The 14869-nt window shown below is 44.9% G+C and overlaps 1 protein-coding gene across 1 annotated transcript in view; it reads left to right on the top strand.

Annotated features, from left to right (window-relative positions):
• Positions 1 to 7621, top strand: part of BRAT1 (BRCA1-associated ATM activator 1) — a gene marked incomplete at its 5' end in the record, with an annotated part of 8481 nt that extends 860 nt beyond the window's left edge. The window contains 11 exons of the mRNA XM_008947244.1: positions 80 to 215; positions 1151 to 1523; positions 1617 to 1736; positions 2871 to 2962; positions 3205 to 3323; positions 3815 to 4001; positions 4388 to 4461; positions 5041 to 5143; positions 5416 to 5514; positions 6506 to 6684; positions 6899 to 7621. Coding sequence (XP_008945492.1) covers positions 80 to 215; positions 1151 to 1523; positions 1617 to 1736; positions 2871 to 2962; positions 3205 to 3323; positions 3815 to 4001; positions 4388 to 4461; positions 5041 to 5143; positions 5416 to 5514; positions 6506 to 6684; positions 6899 to 7621 — 2205 coding nt within the window. The remainder of the gene's footprint in view (positions 1 to 79; positions 216 to 1150; positions 1524 to 1616; positions 1737 to 2870; positions 2963 to 3204; positions 3324 to 3814; positions 4002 to 4387; positions 4462 to 5040; positions 5144 to 5415; positions 5515 to 6505; positions 6685 to 6898) is intronic.
• Between the last annotated feature and the right edge of the window lie 7248 nt (positions 7622 to 14869).

Genomic DNA, 14869 nt, shown 5'->3' with positions numbered 1-14869 from the left:
GGCGCGGGTGAACACCCCACCCCCTCCAGTCCCCTGCAGCCCCTTTGCTTACCGTTCCCTGTGTGTTCTCTGGCCTCAGGAGGAGCAGCTGCTGGGCAGGCTCTTCGGCGGGGCGGTGCCGCTGTGGGAGGACGCGTCGGTGCGGAGCGGCTGGACGAGCGGCGTGCGCAGCATGATGTGTCACCAGCCCGCCCTCCGCCTGCTCTGCCACGGCGGTGAGTGCTCCAGGGCTGCCACACCCCCAGGGCCGCCCTCCCCCTGCCCTGCCAGCCTGATGGCAAAGGGTAGAGACAGGAGTTTTCATCTATTTAAAACCAAAATAAGGCGTTTGTCAGAAACACCGAAGTCGCCAGAAAATGGTGGGGGTTTAAATTCCTTAGGCATGTAATTTCTTCTTTGTTTTTCAAGCACTGAAGATGATGTCCTTTTTAGAGGGGAAAGAGGCACATCTTGGGAAACAAATGATAAAAATAGCTTATTAAATCCCTCTCTATTCTTCTTTGTTATTCTTACTAAAAAGTACGTTTCATTGTGATTTTAGTGCAGGAAAACTAACCAGGTACTCATTAATCTCTTAATACACAGATTTGCAGTCCCGTTGTTGTTACACAAGTGTGTGAATTCTGCTGCTAACACCAACTTTAGATCCCACACACAAAGGAGCCTAAAAAATCTGTGTTTTAAGAGATTAATGAGTACCTGGTTAGATTTTTAAAAATCTGTATTGACAGTAAGGTTCAGCATGCTGTGCTGTCTGTGTGATGGTAGAGTAAGGCTGGCACTGCAGTTCATGTTTTTCCTACTGGTTGTGCCCAGAGATGATGGCACAGGCTCCTTCCCCAAATACAGATGTGTGATGTCAACTCTTCTACAATATTAATGTTGTATTGAAGTCCTAAGTTATTAAAACACCTGAAGATCTGAAAACAATTTTACTTTCTTCTTTTGTTTGCTTGTTGTTAAGGTCTGGCTGACTTTGAAATGCCATAGAGACTAAAAAAGGAAACACTATAAAAAAGTCCCACCACACTATTTAAATCTGTGTGGTGCTGGAGTTGGAATAATACGTGGCTGGAGTGCAACAAGGCTCCACCTCACAATAGGAAGGCTTTTGTTTTTCCCTCCAGTGACTTGTTTTGTTTTCACACAGGAGGCATTGACGTGGTCTTCACTCTGCAAGAGGATCCCAGCCTGTTTGTGGCTTCAGCTGCCAGGCAGCTCCTGGTGGATATGCTCACCCTCTCTGTAGAGACTGAGATGACCCAACCTGTCAGTGCAAAGGACTGTGACTGGCCAGCATGTGCCCAAATGATTATAAAGCACATAGAAGATTCCCTTCGGTCCAGCTCTGCCTCTCACGTCGAGCAGTCATTAAAACTATTAACTAGTTTGTTTGACAGCTGCTGTGCTTCGTGGACTGAAGTACTTTGGTTAAGCCTAGCAAAGCAAATAGAATCCTTTTTGATGGAAGAGAATGTTCAAGCACAGCACATGCTGGCAAATCTTCTGTGTAGTATGGCATGGTAAAGAACTTCTGGGCCCTTGGATCCACTGCTGAGAGATGCTTGGTTTCCACTGTCTAATAGGACATGCTACTTACACTTCTTTCTTCTCAGGTCCCCTGTAATTCGTGACTCTGAAGGCAATTTTTGGACATTAGTGACTTCTGCTCTGCAACACTTAGCCCCAGTACAAGTAGGTCGTTTGGCAGTGAGACTTCTCAAGATCTACAAATGGTAGGACTTACTGCAATGAAATTTTTGCACTCTGCAGGTGCATCTGTACTAATACCACTGGTGTCTTTTCAAGAACTGTTTTTCGTTCCCCTCACTGCATTTTCTACTGCATCTATGTGTAGGACTGGCTGGCAAGAACTGTGCCAGTAACTAACAAACTTCAGACACTGACAGTAAGAATAACACAGTTTCAAAGAGCACGAAATGAAAGGAGCAAATATTATGTTTGTGTGTATACACTGGCATCTTGTCTACAGCCAACCAATTTCAGGTAGCAATAGCAAACTCTTTTAACTTTATACTGCCAAGGTTAACTAAGAAGGACACAATTTGACTGCCTGTCAAATCCAGTAGTGTCTGCTCAGTTTTCTCTTTCACAAAAACACTGACTAGCATAAGAGCTTTTACTTCTGCTCAGCAGAAGTGTGCATCTGGAGACTCTGTTGGCAGTTGTAGAATAACTTTGGCTAGAAGGAATCTGCAGAAGTGATCTAATTCTGCCTCTTGCTCAGTGCAGTGCTGACTTGAAACATAGATCAAGTTGCTCAGCATCCAAGTTTCAAGTATCCCCAAGGATGAGGATTCCACAGCTTCTCCAGGCAACCTGTTGCAGTGCTTAACCACTTTAATTTCACTATGAAAATATTTCATGTGTATCGAGCTGGAATCTGCCCTTTTGTAGTTTTAAGATTCTTGTCTTGTTGTGCACCTCTGAGAAGTCTGTCTGCATCTACTCTATAACTCCCCTTTAGGTAGTGAAAAAGCATCAGGAAATCATCAGATTGCAGCATGTATGGACACCAATATACAGGCTAAGATAGATTGGTGTCTTAAGATACAAAGACACCATTTAGTTGACAAGAAATGCCTCTCTGAGCCCTCTTACACAGAATCCCACTCTATTTGCATAGCTTGATAATGCTGCTTCTAAACTCCAGAGCCATTTCTCCTCTGCTTTCAGTTAGCCAGAGAAACTTAGAAGAAGGCTTCAGCTGTGATAATACTTTCATTGCTCTGTCATTACTGCCTTGTTTAAATGCCTTCATGAAAAATATTTTTCTATTCAGCATTTGGGAACAGGTATTTGGGAAGGAATTGAATTGTTGTTTTGTAACTGCTGTTTCCTCCTTGAAGCCCCCAAGATGTGAGGAATCAGGCCCTGACTGTTCTGCTTCAGCCAATGGACTGTATCATGAGAGCAGCCTCCCAGCCTCTGGAATACACAGGTACAGTTGTGATAGAACAGTTAGAGGCTAGTCTGCATGCCAGGGCTTCTAGTGTCTGGTGCAGATAAAACTTGAGGAATAAGAGTAGAAATCATCAAGGACAGTAGCAGTGTTCATGGTAAGGTACAGCATCCTAGTGACAGTTGGATTTGAAGGCATAATCATACTGAATATCTTGATTAAAAGTCACAGTCCTTTGTATTCACTAACAGCCCAAGCTCTTCTCTCCTTTGGTCCCCTAGGTTTGCTGGATGAGTCTGTTGGTGACCCTGTCACTGTTGAAGGTCTTCTGTCCTCCAAGTCATCTTGTGCTAGTCTTCTGTTTCAGACCCTTACGCATCTGGAGGAGCTGCTGTCTTGGGTAACGTTCAGAGAAGGAAAAAAGTCTGAGGATCAAATTTGCCCTTAAAAGACAGTGTTAAGATTGGTTATAGGCTTTTGCAGTAGAGATTAACTGAAGGGGGGAAGGAGTTGACAGCGAGGGCTTCTATATTGTAAAGAAATCTAGCACAGTAGATTTCAAATAGGAAAAGAGAGGAATACTGAGGCTTGTAAAGAGGGACTGCTTTTAGTTTTAAATCCATCTTCACAAGCTGCCATACCTTACTTCTGCTGCAATTATTGATCTGGTGAAAAACATCAATTGAACTGTGTTCCCAAGAAGTAAGAAGAATCTCCTTCCATCTGTGCAATAGCTCTGGGGGGAGAGGAAGATAATTTGTTTGCTGTTATTAGCATGGTGGTACTTTCAGAACACTAGAAATGGCAGTTTTTGCTGCCTCCTGACCAAAAGCTGCACGCACACTGGGGACTTCTGCTGGAAACTTTTTTCTCCTTTCTCACTCCCATTAGCATCGTGTCCAAATAGATTTGCCCTGCACACCTTTGCTGCACTCTCTCCTGACAACCCTGCAGCTCTGCAGTGGGCTGCTGAGCCCAGCCTCTCCTCTGGGAAGCACCATCAGCCGAATCCTGGTCGACAGCTGCAGGGTGCAGACGGCAGCTCTTGGTGTCCTAGCGGCACTCTCGGACCGAAACGGTGGGTTCATCTTTGCACTCCTTCCTTTCACTTTGGAAATGTTTGGCCATTCTGCCAGTGCAGAGTTTTTCATTCCCCTACACTGATCTTTCTGAATGGAGATAGTCACTTCTGCTTCTGAAACTTACTCATTTTTTCCAGTTCTTCCTGTTGTCTTGGCTGACCTTACTTTCTGTTGATGAATCAGGGCAGGTAATACTGTAATTAAAAAGGCTTTAGTGGTTGGGAGAAATTGGAGGTTTCCCCTTTACTCTGAGGATTGTGCTTGCTTCCTTCTCCAAAACAGTTTTACAATCCTCTGTCTTTCTGTATTTCAGCAGTTAAACTGTGATTCAGCTGCTCCTTCTCTTGTTATTTGTCCTTTAGTTTTGTTTTCCATGTTTCAGGCTGTGACACACTGATAGGAAGTCTATTTGATGTCCTTCTGGCATACCTGAGGAATCCAAACACCAGCCCCACTGTGAGTGCAGAACTGAGGAGAGCTCTAAGTCTATTAGCTTGCTGCAGTAGGATGTAGTTTTGAGAAACTGTCCAACAATAGTTGTTTCTTAGCACAGTTTGTATTAGAGAATGTAGGAGAGTTGTCTTGGTCCTGGGTGGTTTGCAGGAAATCACTAAAATTCTAGTAAGTGACGTGGCAATATGTTGAGTGTTCCTAAAAAGACAGGAGCTATCATGTCTAGGGGCAGCACCCACATACTCAACTTGTCATTGCCCTTAAGTATTTAATTCTTTGCATTAAGGGGTTTCGTTTGGTTCAGTTTTCTTGCTTTGTTTGAATGACTCTTAAAAGTGTAAATCAAAAGCTGGACATACTAAAATTTTGTAATACTATGCTGAGAACAGGCATTTTCTAGGGGTTTGTTAGAAATGTTAAATAAGCACAAATTATTTGTGCCATGCTTCTATTAAGGAAGCCTATGTACTACTTTACTCTGAGGATTTCTCTGCAGATTGGAGACTAAACCAGATTTTATTTAGCATAAAGGCAACAATGCTTCCTCCTGCAGCAAAGTAAATCTGCTTTATGTCACTTCAGGTTTTAAAGAAAACTTTTCAAGCTACATCCAAGTGGTCAGTGCATTTGCAGGAACTGTCTTGCTCCAATGGTCAGCAGCAACAAACTCAGAAAATTTTGGAAGGTAATGAAACTATTTGAGTTGGGACCAACAGCAGCTACTGGAATATATAAAATCTGCTTTTGCCTACCTTGCCTGCTCAAAGCATTTAACATTCACTTGTTTGCACTTGTACTGCACGTATGTTTAGCTGTGTTTTGAAGAATTCAGAGAAGCAGAGAGCAGCAGGGAAAGTGATTCTATCAGATAAAATGTTGTAGAGTTTGTACAGTGATTGCTTCAGGAAGGCTTGTCGACTTTCATGTTCATTCAAGCTTCTGACCTGACTTTTACAGATATCTTTCTGGTGCTGCAGAAGCATTTGTGCAGTCCTTATTGGGAAGTAAGAGATTCTTCTCTGGAGTTCCTCACTGACCTGATTGAACACTTGAGAGGTAGGTACAGAGATTTAACAGTATTTCTTTTAACATCATGGAAGTCAGTCAGGCTTGTGAAGTATCCTCTGACCTGTAACTGGAGGGCTAAGAGAAGAAAGAAGCATCAAGATTTTAATCTCAGAATCTGACAAAGATTAATAAACTTATCCTGCCTTTTTGTTGAACTGGAATTGCTGAACCCTCCTTAATGGCAGTTTTGGTGAGGTAAACTGAGGGGTGTTGAGAGAGTCATACACAGAGACATGTATGTCAGAGCAGGTGACCACACTTAATGACAGATGATACTTTCCCTTTTTTCAGTTTGCTCCGCAGCAGAGTCTGTTTGGTTTCACTCAGCAGGCTGGGGGCTGGGATTCAGGAGGCTAAAAGCCCAGATCTGCTTTGGATTAATTACTGATTTTCCACTGTGCTGGTAGCTCAGGCATTGGAGCAGGTAGCACTAAGGCAATGTTAATGCTCCTACAGGAACTCTGCAGTGTCAGGAGAGAGGGGATGTTTTCAGCTGCTGTTGTCCCCAGGTCACAAAGGAAGCATCCAGCACGCTCAGCTGCATTAGCAGCTTACCCTGCAGCCCCTTTCAGTGCTGCCTTTGCTTTCTTTGCCATATGCTTTGACAAGAAGAAAGGAAGACTATTTCTTCCTCCTTGAAGCAGAGGTGTCAGCTGATTGAGGCTGAAACCATGTCCCCACTTGCCCGGAGAAAGTTTTTTCTTGCTGCTAGAATAACTGTAAATGGATTTTTCCAAGTTCTAGTGTCTAGCAGGGCTTTCCTGAAAGTCACCAAGCTGCTGGAGAACGGGGAGCCTGACACAGGGAGTCTGTGCTCCTGTGAGCAGTGCCTGCTCTCTGCAGTGGCTCAGCTCACTGGCAGCTGTCCCTGCAGTCAGTGGGCATCCCTGCGTGACGCAAAGGACTGTTTGCATTGGAAACAGCTTCGTGCTCTGAGAGAATAAAGCCTCACTTCTTTGGGTTGCTGTCCTGTTTACAGACTGGGATGAGTTCAGGCAGTCCCTCCTGTCCTCAGAGGTGCCGAGGCTTACAGAAGATCTGCTGGAGGATCCAGAGAGCTACGTGCGAGCGAGTGCCGTGACTGCAGTGGGACACTTGGCCTTCATTACTTACTTTGCCCCAGAGGCATCTGTCATGGGGAATCAGTATAATAAAGAGGTATGATGACTTTATGGAGCCCAGTGCAGAATCAAGCAGAATTACACATCAGTGTACTGCTGTGATACTTAAAACTTTCTTCACAAGTTATTTGCAGTCTCAGGCAGATTTCACAACTAATAATTAAAAGAATAGATAGTTTTACATCCACTGGTCTTGTTTTTTTGCTTGTCCCTCCCCTCATTGTGCTTTCTCTGTGTCTTTTTGCATTTAGAACACTGTAGCAAAGCTTCAAGAGATCTTGTCAACGGACCCAGAGGGCTTTCCTAGGAGGGCTGTGATCAGCATCTTCAGCAAGTGGCTGAACCAGGGCTGTACTGGTCAGCTGGAGGATACAGGGCAGTTTGTCTCTAGTGTGATCCAGACTGTGGAGCATGACTTAGACTGGGAAGTCAGACTTGGTGGTTTGAAACTGATTGAAGCTTTCTGTCATCAGGTGTTTCGCCATCCTGGCCTTCCCAAGTGCCCAGCTGATCCTGCCTCACCTGCAGTCACTAGTTCTGTCCACAGAAAAGAGTCACTGCAGATACTGTGCCGAGCAAAACTGTTCAGCTTTGTGTTCTGGTCTCTGTGTGACTGCGACCAGCCGGTAGGTGAGAAAGCCTCTCAGATACTGGTGACCTTACGTGGTGTTTTCTACCCATGTGGTGTCCCAGAGGATTTAGACAAGACTGTAGATTTACCCACAGGACACAGCATTGCCTGGTTAGAAAGGACACTAAGGCAGGGTTCTCTGGCCCAGAGCTTGCCCAAAGATGGAGTGGATTTTGAAGATCCAGAGAGCATGATGCTAGCTTTGGGTACAATAGACATAATAAAGCTATATGTTGAGCTAAACAGATATAGTGACCATGTGGAGAGGAGCCCTCAGTCCCTCTTACAGGACATCCTTGCTACTGTGGGGACCACAGAGGATAATGAAGCTGACTGTTACTGAAGACTTCTTTTGCTCTGAGGGAGCAGTGCTTAAGCAGTTTTCTTCAGGAGGAGAGTATTTTTTCTGCTACCTGTCATGAAGTCTTTCTTGAGAGGATAAAAAGAAACATTACAGTGAAAAGAATGGGTTAGCTGTTAAATAGGGCACAAAATCTTTGCTTTAACACTGTCAAATATTTTGTTAAAAAGTGAAATTTTCAATAAAGTGGTTTGTTTTTCTAAGTAAACATTAAGTGCATTTGTTCTTTTTTGAAGGGTTCTGTCTTTTAAGAAAACTCCAGATCATGCCTACATAAGGAAACATTTTTAAAAACAAAACAGTGACTGAAAGCAAGTTGTTGCATGCTGCTTTTAGAGCCAGAGTGGTTAAAGCTGATGAAGACTGGTTTTAAGGGACATTTGTTTTGACCTTGTCCATATCTCCATTCTAAAACCAGAGTTCTCTGATTACCTATTGCATTTTGATGTCTAGAGCAAAAGATTGTATTTAAGAAGTCAAAAGCTGGTCATCCTTAACATTACAAACTTTCTTCTATAGATGGGGTACCTGTTTGATTTCAACAGTCACACTAAAAAGCTGACTTTCTGTTTGGTTGAAGCCAGAGGCAGGTCCATTTTGCTGAATTTTTCAAGTGCTCCTATTGTCCATTCCTATAGAACTAGGATAGATTCTAGCTCATAAGAGAAACTCACATCTGCAGCTTTTTCATGATAAAACACATCTATGCTTAGCTTGGGTAAACAATTGGAAAACAGCAGCTATAGAGCAAATGGCAACACTTTTTCTGAGGAAAAAAAAAAGATTGCTAATTTTTATTTACAAACCTCGAGGAAGACTCTGCTCCATGTCTTGTCATGTGCTAAGAAGCTTTCTGAAACCCAGAAAGAAAAATAAAAATACACTTACCAGTAAGTCAAACCAGGCTGCATTTCCTTCCAGCACCAGTTTTACTTAGCAGCCTTTATCCTGCAGCCTGTGTAGAGACAGGAACACCAGGAACACCACGCTCACTTTAGGCTAAGGTGGGCTATGACATCTCATGCAGGGGAAGAACTTGTACAACCCCCATCACAGATCATCTCTGCAGCAGTACAGCTGGGTGAGATGGATTTTGAATTTCTTGCTGCTGAGGTTGGAGATTTACTCTGCCTTTTAATGAAGTCAGCACTCTTCCCTATTGCTCTGTGCACAGCTCTGTGTGACAGAGCCCTTGGGTGTTGTACCAGCAGCTGTTATTGGGAGAAATCAGCTCTGCTTCTGACAATTCTACCTGAGCAGGGTCCACACCTGCCAGAAGATATTAAAAATCAGGCCTTTTCCTGCCACCATGTTTTTCTCAGAAATTGAAAGGGTTAGAGAGAGAGTAGGGGTTTGCTTCTAAAGGGGTGTGGATTGTTTGTAGAGTTCTAGCAATCCTGTCTGCTGAAGGGATTATGGTTCCAAAACCAGCATTGTGTGTTGGTAGTAGGTCAGATAACGCTTCAGGGAAGGAGACAGCAGGTTGCTGGGTAAACATCTTCCTCCCATTCAGCACTAGAATTATCATGATTTCAGGCTTGTGCAGTTTAGGAGACTCCAAGGAATTATTCAAATATTAGAAAATGGAAAAAGTGACTTGATACAGAAGGGAAACTCACTGCTTATTACCAAGGTCTCTGGACTCCCAGACCTATTAATTTTTAACAGATTATTTTATTTTTAATCAGCTGGGGTGATGCTGACATTGTAAAAAGTTTTAACTTCCTTTTGCTTAATTGCAGTCCCAAGTCTTGTTTATACACAGGATGCTTGTACACTAAAACCCATATGCACAACAGACAGGGAGGGCTCCTTATCTTTGGAAGGGGAATTAAGAACTCCTTTCATCTTTTACTACAAACAGGTCTCCACCTCCAGCAATTAGGTGACTCAGTGCTGATTCTGTACTTCTCTCTCCTGAGCTCATACATTGCCTTACTTTCTTTTCTCTGCCACTCCAGTTACAGTAGAGTCTTACCAACACAGATGCTTGCACTGACATCCTGCAGCTGGTAGTTGGGAGAAGCATGAGGGGTCTTAAACATCTGAGCAGTGTGAGGAAAAAATGCCAGGGACTAGAGAGGTTAAGGGGGATGAAAGCAGAATAAAACCTACATTTCTTTCTACCGAAGATGATGGCAGTGGGAGTTTGTGAGCTACCAAATTTGTAAACATATGCCAACAGCTCCTAATGTGAATCATCCATCATGCTGGGATACCCTCTCTGGGGTGCCCATCTTTGCACACTTGTACAAGCCCTCCCCTGCTTACTTACACTGCTAACTCATTTTCAGCCCACTGCTTACTTACCAATGTTGCTTTTGCACCTCCCCAAGATCCTCATCCCAGCCACACAGCTCTGCTGGGTTACGATTTACACCACGTGGTGTGTCTTGCCGAGGAGCTGGGGTTGTGGTGCACCTCGGGGGAAGGTTTATCTCTCAAGGAGACGGCCCTGAGAAGCAGACTTGCTGCCCCCACATGCATCATGAGCACTCACTTCAGCAAGGGGTGTTGCCCCTCCACCACTTCCCAACACAACAGTGGTCGCTCCATCAGCTCTCCACACCAGCTCGCTCCTGCCACACGCTGAGGGCTCCCAGCAGCAGGGAAGGAGGTGGGCTGCCCCTGTTATCAACACGGGAGAAAGTTCAAAGATGCCATTTTGGGCTGGATTTCTGTGGAAACTGCTCTTTCCCACCGTCAGTGCTGCACTGTGTAGGGTTCCAGCAGGAGGCAGGCACCACCAAGAGTTCTCCCGAGGCAGGCACACACTACGGCTGATCTCAGCAAAGGCTGTGGCCAGTCATGGGCCTCCTTTGATGCAAGAAACACCAGGGGTGAGGACTGTCATTTGCCTTAATGTGGGCTGCAGATAGCAGGCAGTGGCAATACAAGTGGTACCAATGCAGAACTCACAGATTAATTTGTCCCCGATGGCTGGTACTGCAAAAGAAGAGGATTACAAAGCTTGTTTCAGCTCTTTATCTGCACAGGGGCAATGCAAGTTCTATTACCTGATCTGTACACAAGTATGAAATTCCTGAAGTTGCTTTCAACAAAATTCTGAAGAAAGGATTTATCCTTTAACTGCTCAGCTCAGACAGACATGGGAGAGAATAAGCACCTTTGGCTCAGCCCTGCACTAGCAATGGCTTTATAAAAGCTGCCAAAAGAATGGCTCTCAATTTCTGCTTTAATATGCTGAACATTTAAAATCCAAATAATATTCTTTGCCTAATTATACTGTTGGCACAGCTTAGTCAAAAATGGGCCATAAATGTCTAAAGTTGTTGGTTTAGCTCAGACATATGCGACCTGTGATTACAGACGAACTCATGCATATTCTTTGCAACTTCTTTTGTCCATCCCTAATAAAATTTGCTCTACCTTTCAATACATATGCATCAAAGCTTCCAAAAACCACTGTGTGTTGGAGAGGAAACTCATCCACCAGTTTCACTGCAGAAATGCTCAGCAGTTTACAATGGAAAAACAGTGGCAGCACCCCATAACCTGCATCATTTCCTTTTAGAGCAGTGGTTTCTGTCCTCTGCTGAGAAATAAAGCACCACTAGCACAGCCAGACCTCAGCCCCTGTCAGACACGCTCCTCCACAGACAGGACAGGTCTTGCCTGTGACCTTGCAAGCCAGCACACAGAAGTGGAAAAGCTTTCTTTCAAAGCAGCAGTGTGTCTGTGAACAAGGTGGAACAACACTGGGGATGTGGAGCTGTAATGAAATCACCCAGGGCTCTGCAAACACCCGTCACTGGTACACTTGGAACTCACCCCCAGATGGAAGGGGAAAGGAGCAGCCCTCACCAGGAGTCCCTGCAGCACTGCAGCTGCAATTACACGACTGTGTCAGTTACAGCATTATTAAAGTGTTTCTATCCATAATAAATATCGAAACTCAGTCTGCTTAGGGCACAGTAACTTGATGTGCTTATTTACCATAAATCTATAACAGGGCTGCAAAGGCACCTTTAACAAAGCTGCTCCCAAAACAAAGCCATCCAAAGCAAGTCATCTCACACCTCATTCTGCAGTTGCCCAGTTGTCAAACCCCGTGCAAGGCCAGGAACATGCTGCCTGGGCCCGAGGGTGCACATTGCCTGGTTAGGCCAGACCAGGTGTAAAGAAAAACCACAACCTTAAACAGCATCTGTGCAGTGTTAGGGCTTGAACCCTACTAAGTTTGCCCCTTTTCACTCCTTTTCAGTTGGGAATTACCCTTAAGAGAAAGATATTCATTCAGATCTTCACTTCTCCTATTTCATGAACTCTTAGTCTTCTTATTTCCAGTCCCATGTATTCCCTGAGCTTCCAGTCTGAGTCAGTCGAAGGCACAGGGAGCTAGTGCTGCTGTGCCTGGGTACACCAAGTTTTGCCTTGGCTGGTCCCTCACCACGATATGCTCAGAGCTTTGGCCTCGAACCAAAGGCACCAGCCCTTTCACGACCAGCACGAAGCAGCTGCAGAGCCAGGTCTGGCAGCTGGTGAATCCAGGCTGTGTATCTTGAAACACAACTTGACCCACCCAAGCCAGCTCGAAAAAAGCCCTTATTAAGCTGCATTAGCCAACACACATGAAATTCTTCCGATTTATATAGGCTGCCCAGGGACACAGGTGAGCCCTGGAGTCCATTGCTTTCAAAACCAAACACCCTTGATGGGACTGATCTTGTGATTACACCTCTCATTATGTGCCAACAACAAAAAAGCTGTAGCTAAAACACAAATGCCAATGGTTGCTAAGTGACAGCATCCGTACAGGCTTGTCACAGCCATGAGACAAACAGCTGTGACTGCACAGCCATCACATCTTGTCCATGTAACCAAGGAGGAAAATGCTGTTTTCATTACCACCCAACAGCCTTAACTTTGACCTGTCAGAATATTTTATATTTAGGTTTGACAAAGAGCCCCATGAAAACAAGGCTAAAGCTTCCACTGAAATCAGTGGAACTGAGTTGGACTCCAAATATCTTTAACACTGCATGCTCTTTCAACATATTTTCTTCCCAGTGAACTAGTGCATAAGACAACAACACAGCTTTCCTAGCTAAATGGTCCATTTCTGAAAAATGGGAAGCTACAGGACAATATTTTCAGTGAGGTTCATTTGAAAAAACCAACAACCTCAACAGAAAAACCACCTGTTGGCTTCTAAGGTGAACCTGAGGGCTCTGTTCAACACTGAATGTTTCTGCAATATCTGGATGGGATGATGACTTTCTCAGAGCTGCCAGCAACATATATCCTTAAAAATATTTAAACTGGAACTTTATAATTAAATAAAGTGATGGTTGAGTTGTTAAGGAGGCTGGGACCCAGCAAGGCACAAACTGGTCCCTTGCACTAGTGAAGGCAGCGGTGGACCCCAATTAGCACAACTGGCAGCTCAGTGCATCCAAGGAATACTCATCTTGGAGAGGAATGTATTGCAACAGGCTGTGCACAACAGCTTGCTCACCCTGCATCCTCTTACATGCTGCAGAAAAACCTGTCTGAGGCCATGCTGGTGCTGGAGAGCACGTTTACTCCAAACAGCAGTTCTCAGCAACTGCTGAAGCTCGTTATGCACTTGGCTAATTAATTCTCTTTCAGCTCCATTCGCAGAAGCCTCAATTTCCATTGCCAGGAGTAACAGCCCTGATCCTGCCAACAGCTCTAACAACACACGAGTCTCCAGCACAGTCAAAGCTCATCCACGTGGATAAAGCCAACTTGACTGTTGCCTTTGGTTGCTATCTCCATGTCAGCATATTAAACACTTCTATTTTGCACATTCTGCCAGAGTAAAATGTGATTTCTTTTTCCTCTATATTTTATCCATAAATGCAACACTTTTCCTTGCTGCTCCTCTTCCTCAGATTGCTTCCCAGTGAAGAAAACAAGCACGTCTCGTCCTCGTACGAAAACCCTGCGCCGCTGCTCTGTAATCCTGCAGCAGAGGGTGAGCACTGCTCTGCAGACAAAGGTCTGACTTTTCAGCAGCACTAAATTAGGCAGCTCAAAGGTGTAGCACACTGGCTGGCACGTCCTCCGCAGCGCTGGGGGGCAGGCAGCTCAGCCTCACCCTGCTGCAGACACGGCATCACGGAGGGGAGAAGTGAGAGACCTGCCCCCCAGGGATCAGCCTTGCCTTCCTCCCTAGTTTGGGAGCATCTACTCCACCCTTTATTTATTACAACTAGATCAAAGATCCATCTCCATGGAAACCTCTGAGCGCAAAGAGTTTCTGCACTACGGCTTTACATCCTGCACGTAGGTTTTGGCACTGTTTTCTGAAACAGAAGCCTGGAGATGATCAGCATTCAGGTCTCTACAGAAAAGGTTTGATTAGCAATAATCAATAAACTGAGCAGCACGGGGTATGTGTAGAGCTAACGTGCAGAGCAGAGCTGCCCTGGCATTATGGCATCTGCAGTCCGTGAAGAGTGCAAGCCATTCAGCTGCACGTGGAGACATCCCCTGGCTTCTCTGGCTTCCAGGCTGTTTCCCTCCTGTCCTGAGTAGGTGAGGGACACCAACATGTGTTCTTCAACAGCAGACACCTCAGCTCTTTGTCCCCACACCTGAAGTTTGGCAGGACTTTCAGCAGACCTAGAGACCAGAGACATTTATGATATTTTTTGTTCCCTGTTCAGCTCACACAAGGCCACACCAGCTGTTAAACTGCTGTACTGGGGGCAGGAGCAACCAGCCAGGAGTAAAACTGTTCAAATAGCCATTTGTCAGCTGCTGCCGACAGAAAGTTGACATGGAGCTGCAGCCTCACAGGAAATTCTGGATTCAGCTTAAACCTTGAGAGGAAAAGTCAGGATAAAAAGAAGCTAAAAAGAACTCATGTATGAGACTCACCTTTTCCCAGGTCAGTCCCAGGAAAGTCAGGCAGGGAGTCAAGAGCACCCAGAGCTGCATTAGCATCAAATGGAGCTAACAGCACCAACCTGAAGAGCATCAGCAGGTGCCTGGGACAGGAGGAAGCCCCATCTCACAGTGCTGCTGGGGCAGATCCTGCTCCCAGGGAAGTCAGACCACACCTTGCTACTGCTTGTGAGAGTGGTGAGCCCTAAGTTGCTCGTAAGCACACAGAATGGGATTTTTATAATCATATTTAAAATTTTCAGAATAGCAACTGTGCAGAGAGCAATCCAGCTGCCAGCGTTTAGCCTTAGCCTAGGGCACAGGCAGAATACACCAGGCATGAATTAATGCTGC

Source organism: Merops nubicus, unplaced genomic scaffold (genome assembly GCF_000691845.1).
Source record: "Merops nubicus isolate BGI_N331 unplaced genomic scaffold, ASM69184v1 scaffold29210, whole genome shotgun sequence".
In the NCBI taxonomy this organism is placed as follows: Eukaryota; Metazoa; Chordata; class Aves; order Coraciiformes; family Meropidae; genus Merops; species Merops nubicus.
The sequence above is the reverse complement of the archived record's forward strand: the minus strand, read 5'-3'. Positions and strand labels throughout refer to the sequence as shown.